This window comes from Jaculus jaculus, chromosome 6 (assembly GCF_020740685.1).
Source record: "Jaculus jaculus isolate mJacJac1 chromosome 6, mJacJac1.mat.Y.cur, whole genome shotgun sequence".
Lineage (NCBI taxonomy): Eukaryota > Metazoa > Chordata > Mammalia > Rodentia > Dipodidae > Jaculus > Jaculus jaculus.
The window spans coordinates 51,667,027-51,688,062 of record NC_059107.1 but is presented as its reverse complement, the minus strand read 5'-3'; the positions used below and the strand labels follow the sequence as shown (position 1 = coordinate 51,688,062).

Below are 21,036 nucleotides of genomic sequence, written 5' to 3'. Positions count from 1 at the left end.
TGCCTCCCAAGTGCTGGGATTAAAGGCGTGCACCACCACACCTGGTGAAAATCCCAGGTTTTTAAACCATGTGTTATACTGAAGACCTCTTATAAGTAATTGAATAATGTTATCATTTCTACTTGTCCTAATTCTCATATCTTTAATGAAAGATTTAAAATTGGGGGTTAATGTAGTGAATTATTTTCTATAACTACATATATATGTAATATTTTACTTCATTTCTATATACTTTATAAGAGATAATTCCTCATAAATTATGTATAAATAAAATTATGATCAGAATAAAAATGATAGCGATCTAGCTGGGCGTGGTGGTGCACACCTTTAATTCCAGCACTCGGGAGGCAGAGGTAGGAGGATTGCCATGAGTTCAAGGCCACCCTGAGACTCCATAGTGAATTCCAGGTCAGCCTGGGCTAGAGTGAGACCCTACCTCGAAAAATCAAAACAAACAAACAAACAAAAATGATAGCTATCCAACAGTGTCTCTTTTTTGACAGTTTTTTTTTTTTTTTATTAATTAGTTTTGTACTCAGTGAATACAGTCAAGCTGGTACCGTTGTTAGCCTCCTCCATGTCCTCCTACTCCTCTTGGCCCCTCTTTGTTGAGGTATGTGGGTCATGCATTGTGGAGTTAGGCCACAGCTATGAGTAGGAGGAAATGTCTCTGTGTATCATGACCCAATGTGTGGCTATGACATTCTTTCTACCCCCTCTTCTGCAAAATCTCCCTGAGCCATGTTGGGTTCATTTTGGGTCTGCTTCAGAGATGAGGTGTTGGGAGCCTCTGTGTCTCTGGATAGCTGATTTTGTAGGAGTTGATTGTTCTCTGTCAGTCTCCTTCACCCTTGTACTGGTACCCGGTTCACCAAGCAAACAGCACCTTTGCTTGTTTCACCAATTGTTCTTAGTTTTAGCTGGGGCCCTTTTGAGGTATGATGTGGTTCTTTCCTTAGGATCTGCATCTATCTGAAAAACAGAAGCAGATTCTCCAACAGAGAGTAAAGTTAGTACCAAATAAATGGGATAACCATTATTTATTTATTTATTTATTTTAGAGAATTTAGTAGGTTTAGGCCCTCTTATAGCCCATGATTGGTGGTAGCTTGATAATGGAGGATTGGCTCATATTTGGATATGGTTCTGACCTGTTTCCCACCTCCAGCTATGGGTCCCATACCACTGAGGGGATCAGTTAGCCAAATATAAAGCAGTTGTTTTCCCACCATGGCTATGTACCACTATTGCACTTGTGTGAGCATTACAACAGGTTATTTGCTGTTAAGTAGGTTAGACCATGAGTTGCTTGGACAGATGTCTCTTAATAACATGGATATGTCCCAAGATGTCAATGGATGCCTGAAACCATGGCCAGTATGGATCCTATATAGTGTAATTAGGTCTGAAATAGCCATTGGGTACATACTGCACACAGGTTTAGTATATCTCCTGGAGAAAAATAGTTCTGGCTTCTATCATGCTACTATAAATAGTACACATTTTAAAACTTATGAGTTTTATTTGTAGAATTTTCGATTTAATATTTTCACTTTGAGACGCACTTTGAATAACAAACTATGGAATTATTTTATTTTAGTTCAAGTAATGATTAACAGGTGACATGAATCAGAGTAGAGCCTTTAGTACAGTACTACATATGTAGCAAGAAGGTCTAAAAGAATGTAAAGAACATGGGTTCTATTGTGGCTGCTAACTCTCTTCAACTGGTGCATTGACGGGGCTGTACCATTAGAGGAATGCTGAGACTGTGCTGAGGAGCAGGAAAAAGGATGGTGACCATGAATGCCTGATAAGAATTCCAATGAGCATGTGGCATTAAGTGTGATTAAGTGAACTACACCTCCTTGCTTCTAGAGAGAGCTTTGAAGAGTATGCGTGGTTTCAAGGGTTCTGTTTCCTCACCTGCTTTAGCTAAGCCAAATGTCCTTCCTTAGATTTTGACCTTTTTTGTGGGGGAGGTGTTTCAAGGTAGGGTCTTGCTCTAGCTCAGGCTAGTAGAGTCAGGGTGGCCTCAAACTGATTGCAATCCTCCTACCTCTTTCTCCAGAGTGCTGAGATTAAAGGCATGTGCCACCACGCTGAGCCTATTTTGACCTTAATTATCTTAGATTTAAAATTTTTTTGAAGGTCTGCTTTTGGAATTTGCCTTTTACTACCTTATTTTTTTAAGTAAGTATTCACCAATAGTGGGATTGGTGTGCTTATATCCAGAGATGAAACTTACATATGATGTAATAGTCAAAGATCCTTACCAAATATGGCTATTTGATGATGCAATATAGTGTTTCTTTACTGGAGATGGAAGTGTTGTGTCTTATGATTTAAGATGGGATTAAAGATCAAAAATTGTGTGTTTGAGCCAGGCATGGTGGCACATGCTTTTACTCCCAGCAATAGGGAGGGTGGCAGAGGAAGGAAGAGCATTGTGATTTTGAAGCTACTAGCCTGGACTAGAGCGAGAGACCCTACCTCAGAAAATAAATAAATAAATAAATAAATAAAAGTATGTGTTCCTACCAACTTGATAGCAGAAAGGATATGAGGGTTTAAAGAAGGTCAAGGAACTCACATGTTTGTGTCTTCATGATGCTAAAAAAGGTTAGGAGGGCTGATCTTCGGTGGTTGGAGGACAGTTAACTGTAGAGGAACCTCAAGCAGGGCCTGACAGCAATATGAACCAAATAACACCCTTTTCTTTTTAATAAAAATATCTAGAAAACTTGGTTAAACTAAAATGTCAATTTTTAGCCATTTGTTTATATCATTGTATAAGCATTTCGTATAGATTGTTTTCTGGGTTCTTTTGCTTGTTTTGTTTGGTTTGGTTTGGTTTTGGTTTTTTCAAGGTAAAGTTTCAATCTAGCCCAGGCCAGCCTGGAATTCACTATGTAGTCTCAGGGTGGCCTTAAATTCACAGAGATCCTCCTATTTCTGCCTCCCTAGAGCTGGGATTAAAGGCATGAGCTACCACACCCAGCCAGTTTGTTTTCTTTTTACAGTTCCAAAATTAGATCTTTAGATGTTTTCTTTGGGGGCTAGATTATCTTTTCTTCATTTCATAGTGGAGCCTTCTTGACTCTGTAGTCTTGGTCTTCCAACCACTGCCAAACTTTAAAATCCTTATATACTTGGGGTATCACATTTTTTCTTAAGACCACATGCTTTCTTGTACTGAATCTTAATTCCTCCTATGTTGTAATAGATCCCATAGTGCTATAAATGATTCAGATCTGCCGTTGTGGTCTTTAACCTGAGATTTTCTATGCTTTCTTCTCTAATATATTAATAGATTAATATTTAGCATTGACTGCAAGTAAGGTGAAGTAGCTTCTGCAACAGGAGAGTCCAAAATGCTAAGTGTTGAATACATGGAGGAAAAAGTAAGGAAGAAAAGGTAGAAAAGAGTTTATGTTTTAAAGACCCTTGGTGATTCAAATAGTAATTTGAGGAAAGATAAGTCACATTGACAATGAGTCTGACACATATCTCTAAGGACATATCATGGGATATTATTTAGCATTTAATCCAGAAAGGCTATTTTAATTTGAACATTAAAGGAGAGGACTTTCAAGTAGAGCTAAATTTAGGAGCCCATTTAAGATCATGTGGTTCCTTTTCTCTCACAAGGGTGCTTGACCTCAGACTCATTTTGGGTCACAGACCAGGATTTTATTGCTATGAGAGAAGAAATTGTGAAAAGATAGGGGCAGTAAGGAGGACAAGGGTAAAATATGAGTGTTATAATGGTGGTCTAGTGGGAGAATGTGTGAGGCTGGAAAGAAAAGCACGGGTGAGTAATCGGGGGAAAGAAGGGACTCAGTTCCTGAGAGGAGACAGCAAACATTGAGGTATTGGTCTTACTTGCTTTTCTTTAGCCAGACCCTGGGTAGTATCAGAGGCTTTGACTAGTTCTTTATACCCACCTGATGAGGAAAGGGCATGGAAGGCAAAAGGATTTTCTTTCCTATTGGTTGGGTGTGAAAATTATTGAAGTAGAAAATCCATAGTGTTCAGATTGTACTCACTTTATGAGCAGTCTTTTAGTAACCAATAATACTACCTGTGACCTTGATTCTTTACTGTCCACTCAATGGCTGTGGACATTCATGGTTCTTTGGTCTGCTTTATGTTGAATTAGTTTCTCTTGAGTCCTGGACAAGGGTTCCTCTTACATTGCCTTTTGTTCTTCTTTTAGATCTCCTAAAGGGAAGGCATAAAAAAAAAATCCCTTAGTCCTCAGAGTTACTATAAGACATAAATGTGTCAAAGTAAAGATACACATGACCAGATCACATGATCAACAATTAGTGCATGACATAAAGACTATCTCAGCCCAAGTTCCCTCCCAATCATGGTGGGAGACTAAAAATCAATTAGCATTTCTCTACTTGGTGGAGTCTTTCCTAATGTTTCTTTTGTTACACAGAAGCCAACAATGAAAAGTCCCCCTCTGAGAGGGGAGGCCTGTTCTGTTTGGGGAAAGGACTTCCTCCTTCAGTTAATCCTTCCTGGAAGTAACCTGGGAGACACACCAAAGGGATTTCTGTGGATTACTAAACAGAGCAAGTTGACACCTTAACTGTCACAAATGCTTTCACTACTTTTAATATTTATGTCTTCTAGCAATTTCATTAATTAGTGATCCATAATAGCTGTCAGCCCCAAAAAAGTGAATGTGGCATCATTTTTAATACAATATATTTCTCAGTAGTCTAAGAGGTAGTAAAAGAAAAGCAGTTATTTACACTAATGTAAATATAGAAGTGGTCCAGTAGGTGATGTATGTATGCTGTCCATTATATCAAGCTGCTTTTACAACTCTGTTAATATGTGAATTCTTGGAGGAGGGGAGTAAGTTTTTCCCTTTCCATGACACTTAGTTGATTCTGAGGATTGTTGCCCTTTGTTCACTACTGTCTCAAGAGGAAATAATTTGGCCTGCTAACCTTTATTTCATCACTGATGTTTGATGAAGAAGAGTGAATGGAACAGAACCTTAAAGTAAGGGTTTTTTAATGTTATTTTTCTTTTCTTTTCTTTCATTCTTTTCTTTCTTTCTTTCTTTTGTTTTTGCCAGCATATAAACATCCTTCTTGGCTTTAGTAGGGAAAAACAGGCTGTGGTAGGACCTTTTCACCATACCTTTGTTTGCTTGAGTTATTTATTGCTCCTGACTTACAAAGACATTGTAAAGGTATTATTGATACAGACCCTGGAAAAAGTAGGCAGCTATTTCAAATTATTTCAAATGTCACAGTTTCTAAAGAGATCAAATACCTCTTCAAAGACCCATGGATTTTTAAAACATGAAATGCTGTTCTTGGCAGACAATGGACATCATTGCTCTAGCTTTCTAACTGTCCATTCACTAACAGCAAAGCTGACTTGTAGCAAATTCTTTTTTTTTTTTTTTTTCTCTCTACAAGCAAGTTGTGACTTCTTTGGGGGTGATAATAGTTTAAATATAAATAAATGGCTAGCTCCAGTGTACACATTCCAATTTTCTAAAGGTGTCTGTTTTTAACCTATTATCAACTCTTCTATCACAACTTCCTCTCCTGAAATGTGTAGGATAGTCCCAATAAGGTTCTCATTCTCATATATTAAAGCTATATTATTCCCATGTACAGATCTAAAGGGGCTCAAATGGCAAAAATGGAGTTTTCTCCCTTTGGGGGAAACAGCATTCTTATACTTAGTCCTATTAGCTTGTCTTTGAGATGCTAAGCTAAGGCTGCTGAGCTTTTGAAGTCATCAAGGCCTATTCCTTCATATTTATGTTTCAAAACAATCTTCCAAATGTACTTGTTTCATTTATATATATAAATATATATATTTATCAGGCTAAATACATACATACACACACACACACACACACACACACACACACACACACACACATATATATATATATATATATATATGTTTATTTATTTATTTATTTATTTATTATTTTTAACCCCGAAAAAGATCAAGTTCTGTACTTTTCATTTCTATGAACTGCCAATTTAGCCATAGATAACTAGATTTCTTTGAAGATAAGCACTGAGTCTATCTGCACATACCTATGCTAAATGGATGTATGAAAAGTACAAAGTAACATTATTATCCTCCTCTATAATTCAAATCCTGACATAGACAGTGACACCCTGAATATTTCCTATTTTATGTGAAGTTAGTCCAATGGATTCTTTACTCCTTTTACAGTTTATACGTTGGACATTTGTGTGTGTGTGTATGTGTGTGTGTTGTTGTTTTTGTTTTTGTTTTTTATTTCTTAAAAGAAACGCTTCAATTTAAACTAATCATCTTATTGCTGGTTTACCTCAGGAAGTTCACCATTGTTATAGTTCATGAAAGGCTATAAATTCCTTCACTGGACTCTAGACAGCCAAAGCTATTTTCTATTCAAATAAGATGTCTTGATGATGTCATGTCTTAGATTATTAAAATATATCAATTGTTATCTTGAAAGTCTTATGCAGAGGGTTTTTAAAGTAAATTTATTGGACTTGGATAAAATTGATATAATATATCATTCAGCATTTTATTACATAAAATCACTAAATAAAAACATAAAGAGAAAATAATGAACTAGAAATGGAATGTACATTATGTACCTATAGAAGGCTAGTCATCAACCTATGGAGATCAATATAAGCAAAATATGTTTTATTAATGTCTGGTTTTCCCAGACTCTCAGTCATAATTTCAATGTTGCATGTGATAATGCCACCTAGAGAGACAGACTCCTCAGTCTCAGTATGCTAGGTATTAAGTTCAGCTCTGCAGCTCCACAACTTTTCTAACGCTCCTTATCTCATTTCAGAACATCAAAATGAACCCAGTACTAGTTAAGAATGTGACATTTGCATGTCTCCATTACTCTTAATACACACCCACCAACAGCTTCTCATGTTATTTATCCATTAGAGAGTACAGATATCATGCCTAACATGAAGCCATTCTGCTGGCCCATCCCCTGATGCAAGGAAATCTGTTTCTTTAGTTCCTTGTGCATTCTATTGAGACATTCCTCATAGAATGTTAAACCTTTTGCATGGTATGTGTTTTTCTGGTTGTGCTGTAGTCTTTCTTTTCAGCAGCCAGGTGTGTGTATATTTTATATTCTTTACTTTAAAGACATTAGTTGAGTTGGCACAAAGTAAATACTCAGTAGCTGAAAAAAAAAAGACTTGTATGAGTAAATGTGTAGATGGAAAGATGGCACAAGAGTCTGAAGGGAAAGGGGTAAAGAGATTTCACCTTTCAGGAGATGAAGTAGTTATACTTTCATTCAGATTATGATTGAGTTGTATAGTAATGTTCTGTGTGTGGTAAACCGGGCTTCACAATCAGTTTAAGTCCAGCTTTAAAGAAACAGTACAGCACTAGGGGTCTGGGATTTCAAGAGGCTCCTATTAACTACATGAGCTCCAAGGGAATCAGTTCAGGCATGTTTTGTGGTATTCTGTGTAAGACAGTAGTACAGGTACCAATCCAGTAGCAGAATCAAGTTCAGGAGTCTCCCCTCTCATTCAAAGCACAATATGAGGAGGGTACACACAAAAAGTGAGTATCTACATGTGACTTTGCATTAGAAATTTAGAGGAATTGAGAAGAAAATAGTGGGAACAGAGGCGGAAAAAGAAAGCTTCTAGAAACTGCTCACTCGCCCTTATTTGATTTCATGGATTTTAATAGAACAAGATGTGAGGAAACATCTGTTGCCTTTTTTTTTAAATAGTACTTTGGTATTTTAAAAGATTAGTGACAGAATTATGAGAATTGCAATTTCTATAGTTAGGGACAGCAGATACCTCTAGGCTGGAAAAGGGTGAGTGGATACAGCTAGATAGACTTTTGGATTAAGGATGGCCTACAGAGCAGGGTCTGTGCAGTGTGAACGACAGCTACAGCATGGGCTCTGGAGTCTGAATCTTGGCTTTGTCCTTTGTTTCTTGTATAACAGTGACCAAAGTATGAATCTTTTAAGTCATAAGTGGCATGATACTATGGCTAGTCTCATGGTTGACTGGCAAACTCAAATCCAAAATTGGAGGAATCCAAAATTGGAGGAGCTTGTCCCAAGTCTGGCATATGATGGGACTTGCTATGTGTATAGGCTCAGGTTTATAAAATGAGTTGAAATTGGACTAGGCACAGGAATGTAAAGGGATCTGGGAGATCTCTAAGGAGAACAGAAAGATCTTTGATAAAAGACCATCTGGGTGTTTCAGCCTTGTCTTGAGGGCTGTCTTTTGAGGAATGGTAGAGATCTCATTGTCTTTTGAAGCCATTTTAAAGCAAGCAAGACATTCCCAGATAAAGGCTTGGGACATAACTTTAATGTACTTGAGTCTTTTCTAAAGGTAGTTAGAACCAGATTGTAGGTATGCTTCAGATAAACTGGGACAGAGGAAGGAGCAGATACCACACTTCAGGCTTTTCTGCCCTGAGTGTGTCTCTAAGACAGAGAAATACAGCCCTAGGTCAAGAGGCAATGAGAAAGCTAAGCACTGGGATAGAACATCTAGCATATACCCAAGGCCAGAAGGTCTGTATGGAGAGGATTTAGACTCTTAGTAATAAGGCTAAAACCTCCAGAGCAGTGAGATGGAGGCACCCACTAAAGTCACTGATGAAGTTAACAGGATTTTGTCAGGTTTACAGGACAAGCTTTAAGCCAAGCAGGATAAATATATATAGGGAAACAGGGTACTTTTCATAAGTAGTACTTGATAACAAAAAAAGTCCCAGTGATTACACAATGCATCTAAGGTGTAATAGAGATACTCAGGTGGTGGGTTTTAAAGGGTTGGTATTGATATTTTCCCCACTTTACCTGTTATTATAGCAAGATGATATTTTGTATAAACTTTACTTTTTAAAACATGAAATTAATATAATAATTTCTACTTGAGCAATTAAGAAACTACATGATTAAGACAGTGATAGGTACTATGTAAGTTCTCAGTTATTGTGAGTCATTATTATTAGAACTTATACATTTTAAGTTACTCATCTTTCCTTTTAAAATGGCAAAGTTATAATAAAAAGATCATAAAACAGGACACAGTTATGCTGACTATTGGTCCCTAATCCTTATAGAAAAATATCATGCCATGTGTCCTTTTTCTTTTCAGTTGGAAATCAGGTCATGGCACCAATTTAGACAAGCATAAAGGAAATACATTTTTTGAAATTAAAAAAAAAAAGCTTCATAATATCCTGGTCAGTATCTAAATCACAAAAATGGATCCTACAGCAAAGGGAAAATGTATGTTTTGGAGGTTTAACATTTTTAACATCATTTTTTTGTATGGATAATTTTCCAGTAGGCTCATTTATTTAAGGTTAGTTATTTGGGTCCTTCCCCCAATATCTACCTTGGCAGATGGATTGGAAAAAAAAAACCCATTGGGTTTATGTCAAAGAGCCATCTCACTCTCCACCAATGTATTAGGTTTATTCACAGGATTCCTGCATCAGGCTGAGAGAACAAATGGGTCATGAAGAAGAGAGAGGCTCTCATATTTTTGCTACAGAATTAGACACCATCTATCTGAAAATGGAATCCGTGGTAAAAATATCCAAATTACTTATACCTAACTCTTCAGTTTTTTTTTTCCCCAAAAATTCACTATTCAAGAACCATTTAATAATATGTCATATCTTGTCTTATTCTACTTCTACTAATCCTATTATCCAAAAGCAAATCAACACTATCCCTGACACATCGCATCACCCATAGCATAGGAAAACTCCTTTTATGATTGATTGTCACTCATTTTTGAAACCTGACAGACTTATATGGAACTATTCTGCCTAAGGGGGAGTAAAGAAAGGATATTTTGATCTGGCTTCTGCAGAAATCATGATGATCTATCATAATTGTCCCAGTGTGCTGTTTGATCCTTATCCATTACTTATACTTCTATCTGGAGTGTGATGGGAAAGACTGCATAAGTGAAATTCAACCAGATATTGTAGAAGTCCTGGAATTATTGAACAAATAGGCCAAGAGTCTTTGGGTTTCATGAATCTAGTTGCTATCAAACTTTGGTATGGATCAGAATCCCCTGGGTAACTAGTTAAAATGATTGTTTTCTTCTTTTATATACTTTTGCACTGGGCCTAGAAAGTTATATTTCTAACATGTCCCAGGTGATACTGATACAGCTGGTTTAAGGACTGAAGATCGAGAACTACTGAACTAATCCATGCTTACCTTCTGTCTTGTTAACATTAATTATCTAGAATTGGACAGTATCATTTAATTGTTATGGGTTAACCTTTTGTTTTGGTCCATGCATACAACTTGTACAGTGTGACAGAAATGGTAAAGTGAGTAAAATGGGTTACTCTGACCATTTGGTTGAATGTTCACATAGTAATCCATGTATTTCCATTGACTCATGAGTGTAAGCCAGAAATAACTTTGCTTCTCAATATTCTTATGGAATCAATGTGATACGAACATTTATTGGTATCAATGACAAAGTAGTTCTTTGGTATTTGAAAGAGATTCATATATCCTAAGATCCTCCATTGATTTTCCCAATGATCAGATGGCATAAGACTTTTTGGTAATGGAAGAATTATGCTCACTTGATTATAATGATTTTTTAACTGTGAAATATCTTTATTTTAGCTTTAATATAGGATAGGGCAAAAATATCTATCAAAGTAATACCATCACAGAGGCATCAAATCCAGTATTTAATGACCCCAGCCATTACAAAGATTATATTTGATCATAAGAAATGATAAGAAACAAAATCAATGCTAGTTATACAGAATGGGTGTACAACCCATAGTCCATGGGTTGCAAGAGCATATATACCTTTATTGCTCAGGATACTTTGGCATGAAAATCTATCCTGGGCCTCATGCTTAGTGGTATGTACAGTTTGGACACCCCTAGGACAGTCTCTGAGATTAAACATTTTGCTAATTACTCAGCTTCATATGGTTTTTAATGCAAACTTAGTTCAGGATTTACAGGTTATACAACAAGCAACAGCTAGGTGTGGCATACCTGGGACCATACACTTAGCTCAGTTATTTAATTGTAATGGACACATTTCTATATCTCATACTACAGGACACTTTTGATTAGTGATATAGCCATCTCTAGCATCCCTGTGGCTGGAGTAAGATTTGTAGCTTCGCTGTTCATTTGTTACATTAGGTCATATGTAGAATCTTGGCTTAAAGACCACCTGGAAAATGTAATTTTGCACTTTATAGAATCTGTGGTTCAATCAGTGAAACAAGGAAAGTTTGAAACAAATATTTAATTGCCTGTTTCATGTTGTACCACACGGCTGACTAGTTAAGAGCAGGAAAGACATAAGCTAAAAGATCCTGGTCTGAAGATGGGCTTCTAAACCAATTTATGATTTGTCACAGGCTATTTTTTAATTTACTTTTTGATTATTGTTTATTTTCTTCCTATGCTGAGGACAAAGCCCAGAGCTTTGCACTTTCTAGGCAAGTACTCATCCAGTGAGCTAAATCCCCAACCCCTTTATTTACTTTTGACATAGGTCTTTCCCTGTAGAGGAGGAAAACCTAAATTAATGAGATGTTTAAGGGCTGGAGAGTTATCTTAGCAGGTAAAGCATTTGCCTGTGAAGCCAAAGGACCCAGGTTTAATTCCCCAGGACCCAAATAAGTCAGATGCACAAGGTGGCACATGCATCCAGAGTTCATTTACAGTGGCTAAAGGCCCTGGTATGCCCATTCTCTTTTTCTCTCTGCCTCTTTCTCTCTCTCAAATAAATAAAATATAAAATTTAGAGTTGTTTAAGGAATTTAACAGGAAAATACTTGATACATTCTTAGTGTTTAGTACATAGGGCATACTAAACATTTCATTAATACAGAGATAGAGGTCATCCTGAGTTACTGATAACATCTTGACACAGTAATAGATATGACCATGGGATGTATATTCACATCCTAGGAACAAGGAAGTGGATACTCAAAGATCAGTAAAGAAAGGGCAGAGAGCATGGGTTGTTCTTATACTTAGTTTCTTACATCTTCACCAGCCAGCTGTGAGAACCAGTCAGTGGTGAGCTCAGGTGCTAGAAATAGTCTATAGATAAAGACTCTGCCATAGGTAGGTCCAGAAGTGGAAATGAAGCCCCTTGTAACATATTTTTCATCCTTTACTTCCTGCCAAATGCTTTTTAAACATTTGAGTAATTGCAAACATTACTGATTAGTCTAATGACATATGCTCCCTTTAGTGAAGCTTTTGTTAACTTGGAATTCCTTATTGCTAAGAAGATGACTTTGCCTTCACAAGAATTGGGTCTGTAGAGGGCTACATACCAGAGAGTAGATAGGATTTGTTTGGTCATTTTGAGATTAGAGAAAGAAGACAGCTGACTGATTTATAATGTGTTCACCTGACCTTGTGAAAATTTGCTTAATTTCATCAATATGGTTTACTTGCATGGGCAAAGCTTTGTTTGAACTGTGAAACTGTACCACAGTCATGTGATCATGGGACACTGACTGAGACAAATGTATCTTGTTTTTCTCCCACTCTAGCTGGACAGTGCTACATCACTTATCCAGGCAGCCAAAAACCTGATGAATGCTGTTGTCCTTACGGTGAAAGCATCTTATGTGGCCTCAACTAAATACCAGAAGGTCTATGGGACAGCAGCTGTCAACTCCCCAGTTGTGTCTTGGAAGATGAAGGCTCCAGAGAAAAAACCCCTTGTGAAGAGAGAAAAGCCCGAAGAATTCCAGACCCGAGTTAGGCGAGGTTCTCAGAAGAAACACATTTCACCTGTGCAGGCTCTAAGTGAATTCAAAGCAATGGATTCCTTCTAGGACATTAGGCTTTAGCAAGAAAGCTTTTTCTTTCTGTTTGCTTTTATTTTATTTTTTTCTTTTTCATTTTGATTCCATTTTTGTATGCATACCTGCCAACTTGTATGCCTCTGGCATGGGGAAATTAAGGGACAAGTGTTTATTTGCATGTAAGATGAGATGAGATCAAAACTACTGATCCATCAGTAGTAGCCTGAGGAGTTCACAGGAGATTCCTGTCCTAAGGTGGTGCTCAGTTGTCCTTTGCAACATTCTCTGAAAGTTGGGCAAAGAGTTGGAATTGCAATGTTTAAGGGAGTGGGAGGGATGGGGAAATAAACTTAACTCTGCAAAAGCAAATTCTCATGCATGCAAGAATCATTAGGTTGGCAGGTAGATTCCTAAGTGAGAAACCTGGAAGTGTAATGGTAGAATATAAAACTTGTATTGCTTCTGTTTCAGTGCAAAACTGTGCCAGCCAATATGCTTAAATGTGTGGCCCACAAATTGAACAACCGAACTTTGATGTCCTATCCATGATACATTATATGGATTTTTGTTTTAATTGAGGAGAAACTAGTACAGCCTAAAATGTTTTTTTTCAATCTGCATTTTGTTCTCTCTTCTACTTCTGCCATTACTAGTGCTCATGTTATCATTTCTCCCCTTTTACTGAAAATGATAATTATTTATTGGAAACAACTAAATCTTTCCGCAGGCCCTGGAATCATAATGTGGAGATCACCCCTTCTTCCCTCCTTTCTTTTTTTCTTTTAAAATTTAAACTCTGCTTTTGTTAGAAATAGAAGGCCCAGTGGTGGAGTATTAGAGGAATGGAAACTAACAATGTGTGAAGGTTTAGAGGCAAATACATAGGAGTGTAGTTTGGAGTGCTGGTATCTAATATACCATTGTATTCACTAACTCAAAATAAACACATTTAATCTTGACACTAGAAGAATGCTGTCTTCTTTAAGTGTATGCTTAATAAAGAGTATCTTTGAAAAAAACTTGATTAAAAATGCCTTTTGTTTCAGTTTTTCCAATTCAGCACTAAAATAGGTAATATTCAAAGAATTCAATCATGTATACAGTCCAGAAATTTAGTTTGTGCTTTGTCCTCCTGTTTGTTTTGATTCACTTTCAAACTGAATCCAAAAAAGAGAAATTCTTATATTTTGATTATCTGGGCCATAGTTGGCCTTGGGCTAAACTTGAAAAAAAAAAAAAAAAACAATGTTATCCCAAATAAAAAGATAATTCAAATATTATTTTGAAGTTATACCTACTAATTAAAAATTCTTTATTTACTTCATTTTTTTTTTCTAAGTAGGGAAAATAAGGCTTCAGTCCTATCACCAAGAAGATGTTTTGTGTAGTTTTTCAGGTGTCAACCGAGGAGTGGGAAAAATCATTTGATTTTTTTGTTAGCTCAATAATTCAAACTCCTCCTCTTAGCATGAGTTCTACAAGTTCTCACATCACTATGCTTCCAGAATATTCCTGGTAAAATAGGTATGGGTTTCTTAGTGACATGAACATATAGTGGGAGCCACAAGCACCAAGACCTATGTTAGCCTTTCTGCAAGAAAGACAAGTGAGGATGAGGATAGCATTGCCATAAAGGAGGAGGGAAAGGTCAGACCAAAATCTTACAGAACTGAAACAGTTCTGTTTGGACCACTGTTTATCAGCACTTATACTTTAACTAATAATGTGCTCTTGATGGATGAACTACCATAAAAGCTAAAGACTGATTTTTCAACACTGATCACTAGTTCACAGATAATAGGCCTGCCTGTCAGTAGACATAAACATTCAGAGATTCACCAGTGATTCTCATTAACATCCTAGGTTGAGCCCACTGCTCAGTAACCAGGTAGAGACCCTTCCCTGCCCGCTTAGGCAGTATAATAGCAGACAGCATGCCACTTCTGTTCAGCCATGAGAACAACAAAGGCAATACATTCTTAGCAGCACATTCTCAATTCTGAGTATTCTGAACTGCTGGGAAACAGCAGTAAAACCACTCTTTAAAGAAGCCTTCCTCTAAAAAAGAAAAGAAGAATTTAAAAAAAAAAGAAAAGAAAACTACTTTGTTACACCTTATTAGACATTTACAGATTAAGAAAATCTCTTCTTTTTTTTCTCCATAGCATCTAGAAAGAGATAGATAGCAAAGGGATTAAAGGAAAGAAAATTATTATCAAACTAATGTTGATTCTGCAGAAAGAGTCAACATAATGCTATTCATAATCTCCAAGTGAAACATAACTAGCGCAAATTAACTCTAGGTTTATGTGTTTTTTTCTAGTAAAGGGGCAAAGGTAGTATTATTCAGATTAGCCAATAAACATAAAATTCAAAAGCTTCCTGGCAAGTACTGAAATAGACAGCCATTAGGTAAGGGGAAGGGCCAAGTAAGGAAGGCCATTGACTTTGACCTATAAAGTTTTAAACATCTTAATTATTTTTTTTTTAAATTATTTATTTATTTATTTGAGAGCGACAGACACAGAGAGAAAGACAGATAGAGGGAGAGAGAGAATGGGCGTGCCAGGGCTTCCAGCCTCTGCAAAGGAACTCCAGACGCGTGCGCCCCCTTGTGCATCTGGTTAACGTGGGACCTGGGGAACCGAGCCTCGAACCGGGGTCCTTAGGCTTCACAGGCAAGCGCTTAACCGCTAAGCCATCTCTCCAGCCCTTAATTATTTTTTAATTTAATTTTTTTCTCAATTTTTTAAAACATTGTCCATGATTATTAAAAATATCCCATGGTAATTCCCTCCCTTCCCCCCTTTTCCCCTTTGAAACACCATTCTCCAACATATCCCCTCCCCCTCTGAATCAGTCTCTCTTTTATTTTGATGTCATGATCTTTCCCTCCTTTTATGATGGTCTTGTGTAGGTAGTGTCAGGCACTATGAGATCATGGATATCAAGGCCATTTTATGTCTGGAGGGAGAACTTTGTAAGGAGTCCTACCCTTCCTTTGGCTCTTTCTTTCTGCCACCTCTTCTGCATTACACCCTGAGCCTTGGAAGGTGTGATTGAGATGTTAAACATCTTAATTCTTATTCACAATGTTTATATGCATATTTTCTGGAAATCATCCCTCAGCTTTGCTCATTTCTGGAAATAAGTCCCAAATTTTCTTAGTCCTGAATTTTAGTCTTTATTGATCATACATTAGCCTCATCCTTCCAGTGGTTACAGTTGTGATCCAGGAGATCACCAGCTATGCAATGCAGTAAGAAGGTTTCCTGAAGGTTTGCTGAGAGTAATGTGGCATTAAAGCAGGTAAGTTTCCTGTCCTTAGAAACTGCACACTAGTTGGAAAGACACTACAGAGATGGAAAACAGAATTATATATGCCCAGAAATTACACTCAAAGCATAAAATGAATAAGGGCAAAAATCATGACTGTGAAGGACTACAGAAATCAGAACCTGTAGAGATTAGTATTATGAAAATGACCAATTATAGAGGTAGGATTTGGAAGTGGTGAAATTATAAATATATTTTCAGTCATTGAAAGGAATCAATAATTGATTTGATAAAGAAGCCTGATGTCAGTGACAGTTCAAGGAAATTAAAGCAGGTATACTCTAAAGGCAGAAATAGTAGTAACATTAAGGGCAGAGTCTATGGGAGGGACCACTGGGGAAAAAAATGGGACAACACACAATAAGGGTAAACTATGTCTGCCATGAAGAATGTCATTCTCCAGTGTGTCATGTGGAAATTTTAAATGTGGTGGGAACACAGAAGAAGTGCCTTCAAATGATAACACTTTGAATATATGGAGAGCAGAGCTCTGAAGGGCATGTCAGGAAGGACTTCTCTGATAGAAATGTAAGAAGGGCTTAAAATAGCTTCTCAGATAACTAGTTATAGAAATCTAAGATTAGGAAACCATCCTGATATAAAATTTCATTTGGGGACATTAAAGAGTGAAAATTGAAGAATAAGTAGCTTTTTGTTTTTGTTTTTCGAGGCAGGGTCTCACTCTGGTCCAGGCTGACCTGGACTTCCCTATATAGTCTCAGGGTGGCCTCAAACTCATGGTGATCCTCCTAGCTCTGCTTCCTGAGTGCTGGGATGAAAGGCGTGCACCACCACACATGGCTAAGTAGCAATGTTTTAAGACAAGTCACCATGATATGTTTGAGGAAACACACACACACACACAAAAAAAAAAAAACGTAATTATTTTGTAATCAGAGTATTTCCAAAAGAAGTAGAGTTTTTATGATATAGGAAGATAGACATTTCTGGAAGTTAAGTGAATTTCTGTGTCCTGATCCACTGTTCTAGGACAGATGGCTCAACAGACAATCTTTATATGCTTTTAAGGACAGAGAGCATTCTAGTAAACATAGATTATCTATGTTAGATTTACAATTTTTTTAACCACTAAGTACTGAAGAAGATGAAAATAAGTTTATTTTTAGTTGTCAACTTGTTAACAAATTGAACATGGTTTAGTTCAAGGAGAAATAGGCTATACATGTATCATTTGATGTCATTAATTTTTGAGCACTGATTATATCTAGGACACCTTTATATATTTGAGATATATAGATTTATAAAATAATGTATTAAGCAGAATTCCGAGACCATATAACCCTTAAAATACTGTTGTCTAATCTGATAAATTATCCCTGAATTTGCTACTAATCGATCATTCAGTTTCCCTTGTTATGTTGTCACCTATTAACATAACTAAAGAAATTCAGACTCACTCTTCAATGGAATACAATGACACCTTTAGGAGTAATGACAAAAAGGGAATTAACAATAACAACAACAACAACAAAAAAAAAACTGTATTAATTACTAAATTAAGAGTAACATTGGAAGCAATGTTGACTGGAAAAGCTCCAAGTCCATGTTGCCCATGGAAACACAACATATAAAACAGATTTACAGATATATATATTGACCACAATAACTTCATGGGAGCTTTAGAAAAATTGAAGTTGCTGTAAACAAAAGAATGATGAAAGAAAAAGAAAAAAAAAAAGGCATTCAAATGTTAGAGACACTTGAAGCATGTTTGTTTGTGCTTCATCCCTTCCTTGGCATGGCATGGTTGGTTGGGAGCAAAGCCAATCTATTTCTGCTTCCTCAGTTACAAGTGAAGGAAAAGAATGGAATTGTGTGCAGTATACTGCCCTGTCTGATGCCTGTCAATAAGAATAATTTTTGCATTTGCTTAGAGAGTAGATAGGAATTGTGTTATCATTTGGATATCATGTTTAGAGGCACTGAAAATAGCTGAAGGAACAAGTGATGAGAAACTTAAGACCTTTGCACACCTGGAGATGATGGCCAAAGGAATAGAATAGCTATAGTTTTGAAAAAAAAAAGCAGGGTGAGAGTATTAGGGAATACAGGATATTTAAGAGCAGTTGTATATATAAGAGCCATAGGGAGGAAAGAACATAGAGGCCCTGGAAATACACATGTTTAGAAATAACTGATTATTGACTGATCATCTCCATGTACTATCTAACTGTCAACACAAAAGACACAGTTCTAACCTCAAAGGGGATAAGAGTTTACTCTGGAGCCAAGTGTAAGTGACCATGCCCTGCGAACACAGATTTAGTTTAATCCAAATTCCATGTTCAAATGTGTTAAGAATTTAATCATTTCATGAAGGATTCATAGTTATAGAACAAAAGAAAGTCATAAATTAAGGCAATTTTCAAAGACATTGGCTGACCATCAGGTAAATGGGTTATAGAAAAAGTGATTAGGGAGTGGGGTAATGGAATGAACATATGGTTCAGACGCTATCTGATGAGATTCTTAGCCCTTGGGTTGGTGGAAGCTGGGGGTCTGTTCTTGCATTCGGAAAAAAAGGATTACACCTGATCAACTAGTGGTAACCATGATGTTAGGACAGACACAGCGGTGAGCAATAAATGGCTATTAAAGGGCTAAATGTAGCCCCAGGTAAGTTGGCCTTGACTTGCGACATTCTTTCTGTGGTCACAAGAGATTTATTAGTCCATTCAACCTTATGTGAGGCAGATAGAGCACTTTCTGGGAACTTCAGTTCTTACTACCTGCATAACTCCTCAATGTACAGCCTACAGTTTTCAAGTATTCAAATATATATTACATATATACTTTAGATCTATAGAAATGTATCTGACTGGGCTAGGGAGATGGATTAATGATTAAGGTGCTTGCCTACAAAGCCTAATGACCCAGGTTTGACTCCTCAGTACATACATAAAGCCAGATACACAGCGGTGTATGAATCTGGAGTTTGTTTGCAGCAGTTGGAGGCTCTGCTGTGCCCATTCTATCTCTCATGTCTACCTCTCTCCCTGCTTAAAATTTTATATATTTTTTTAAAGAGACTGCTGGGCTGGAGAGATGGCTTAGTGGTTAAAACACTTGCCTGTGAAGTCTAAGAACTCATTTTTGACTCTTCAGATCCCATGTAAGCCAGGTGCACAAAGGTGAGGCAAGTACAAAGCTGCATATGCCCACTAGGTGGTGCAAGCATCTGGAGTTTGACTCCAGTGGTTGAGGCCCTGGCACACCAATTGTCTCTTTCTCTCTCTGTGTCTCTAAAAATAAAAATAAAAATAAAAGCAAAACCAGCCATATACCCTTAACTCAGCTCTCAGAAGGCAGTGGTATGAGGATCACCATGAGTTCAAAGCCACCTTGTGACTACATAGTGAATTCCAGGTCAGCCTGGGGCTAGAGTGAGACCCTACCTCAAAGAAAATAACTGTTGCCAAGCGATACTTTTTCTTTTTTTTTAATTGACAACTTCCATAATTGTAAAAAATATCCCATGGTAATTCCTTCCCTCCCCCCACTTTCCCCTTTGAAACTCCACCCTCCATAATAATAAAGAATAAATAATCTAAGTGATTTATTAAGCAGGAGATCCTGCCTGTTATGAAATCAACTAGCCAAGCAACAAGTATACACTTTTGAAATAGTGGCACACAGCTGATGTAAGTAACTGCTCATGGATTAGATATGAGACCCATTCAATGGGGATGAGCTCATATTTGGCTCTAGGAACCAATCCAGATTCCATAGAACAATAAACCAATAAGGTCCAGAGAGAACTTCCCCTGCTCTCTAATTAAGAAAGATGAATATACACCTTAGTAAATCTTTCTAATGACCGTTTATCCCTTTGATTCAAACTATTCTCACCATTGGTTGGAGAATATTTTCTGTTTTACAGATGAAGAAGAATACAGGTGAGAACAAGGATAGATCAATACCTAAAGAAGAGAGAGGTGATGTCTACCAGGAGATGGGTCACCTCTACCTCATCTGCCCAGAAGTCATTACAGGGGAAGTGGTGATGAAAATACCACTCTCACACTTAGCCTGAAGACCAAATCCAGGGAAATGGTAACAGACATTGCAGTCACTCAAACCTCATGCAAACAGAGATCCAGAGTCTACAGAGTAAACAACACTAAATCAGATCTCTATAGTGCCCACCAAGGCTCAGGAAGTATTCTGGAAGAGGGGATGTGAAATTTGTAAAAACCCCAAGCGCATGGGAATAACCTGAGACACCATGTTTCCCCCATCTCTGCATAGACTGACTTAGGCCTCTTGTTCTCTAAAATGACTACCATTAACTGGGGTGGAGGAAAAGGGGTTCTATCTGTGCAACTTTCTTTAAAAATTAATAAAATTTAAAAATTAAAAAAATGAAGACACAAAAAAGTAAAAAACAAAACCAAAGTATGGCAAAATGGCTTCTACCATCAAACAAAGTAGACCTAGTACAACCTATAATAAGTGAAAAATTATATAACAAAGCTTCAATACGTGAAGGAGATATAAATATTAATTATATATGTATGTATATTATTAAATAGTAAATCTCCTAAACACTAGAGTCAAACACTAACAGAATAAAATAGCAAAAAATGGAATTAGACAATAATAATAATAGGAAACATCAGTGCTACACATTCATTCAACAACAGAAAAAAATAATTTTCTCAAATACGCCAACATAAAATCAATAAATTTCAAAGTAATAAGATCATAAAAAATATCTTATTTTGATTATTATAGAATGAAACTATAAATTAGGCAAATGTGGAACTTAACACAATCTTAGTAGCTTGAGGAATATAATTACAAGGCAAATTAGAAAATATCTTGATAATA

General features: G+C 36.8%; 1 protein-coding gene across 3 annotated transcripts in view; it reads left to right on the top strand.

Annotated features, from left to right (window-relative positions):
* The window catches only part of Ctnna2 (catenin alpha 2), a 1,209,750-nt gene extending 1,195,942 nt beyond the window's left edge, over positions 1-13,808 (top strand). For all 3 annotated transcript variants that reach the window (XM_004660539.2, XM_004660538.3, XM_045151911.1), the window contains one exon: positions 12,592-13,808. In XM_004660539.2, the coding sequence (XP_004660596.1) occupies positions 12,592-12,879 (288 nt within the window). In that variant the 3' untranslated portion in view covers positions 12,880-13,808. The remainder of the gene's footprint in view (positions 1-12,591) is intronic.
* Positions 13,809-21,036: the final 7,228 nt, after the last annotated feature.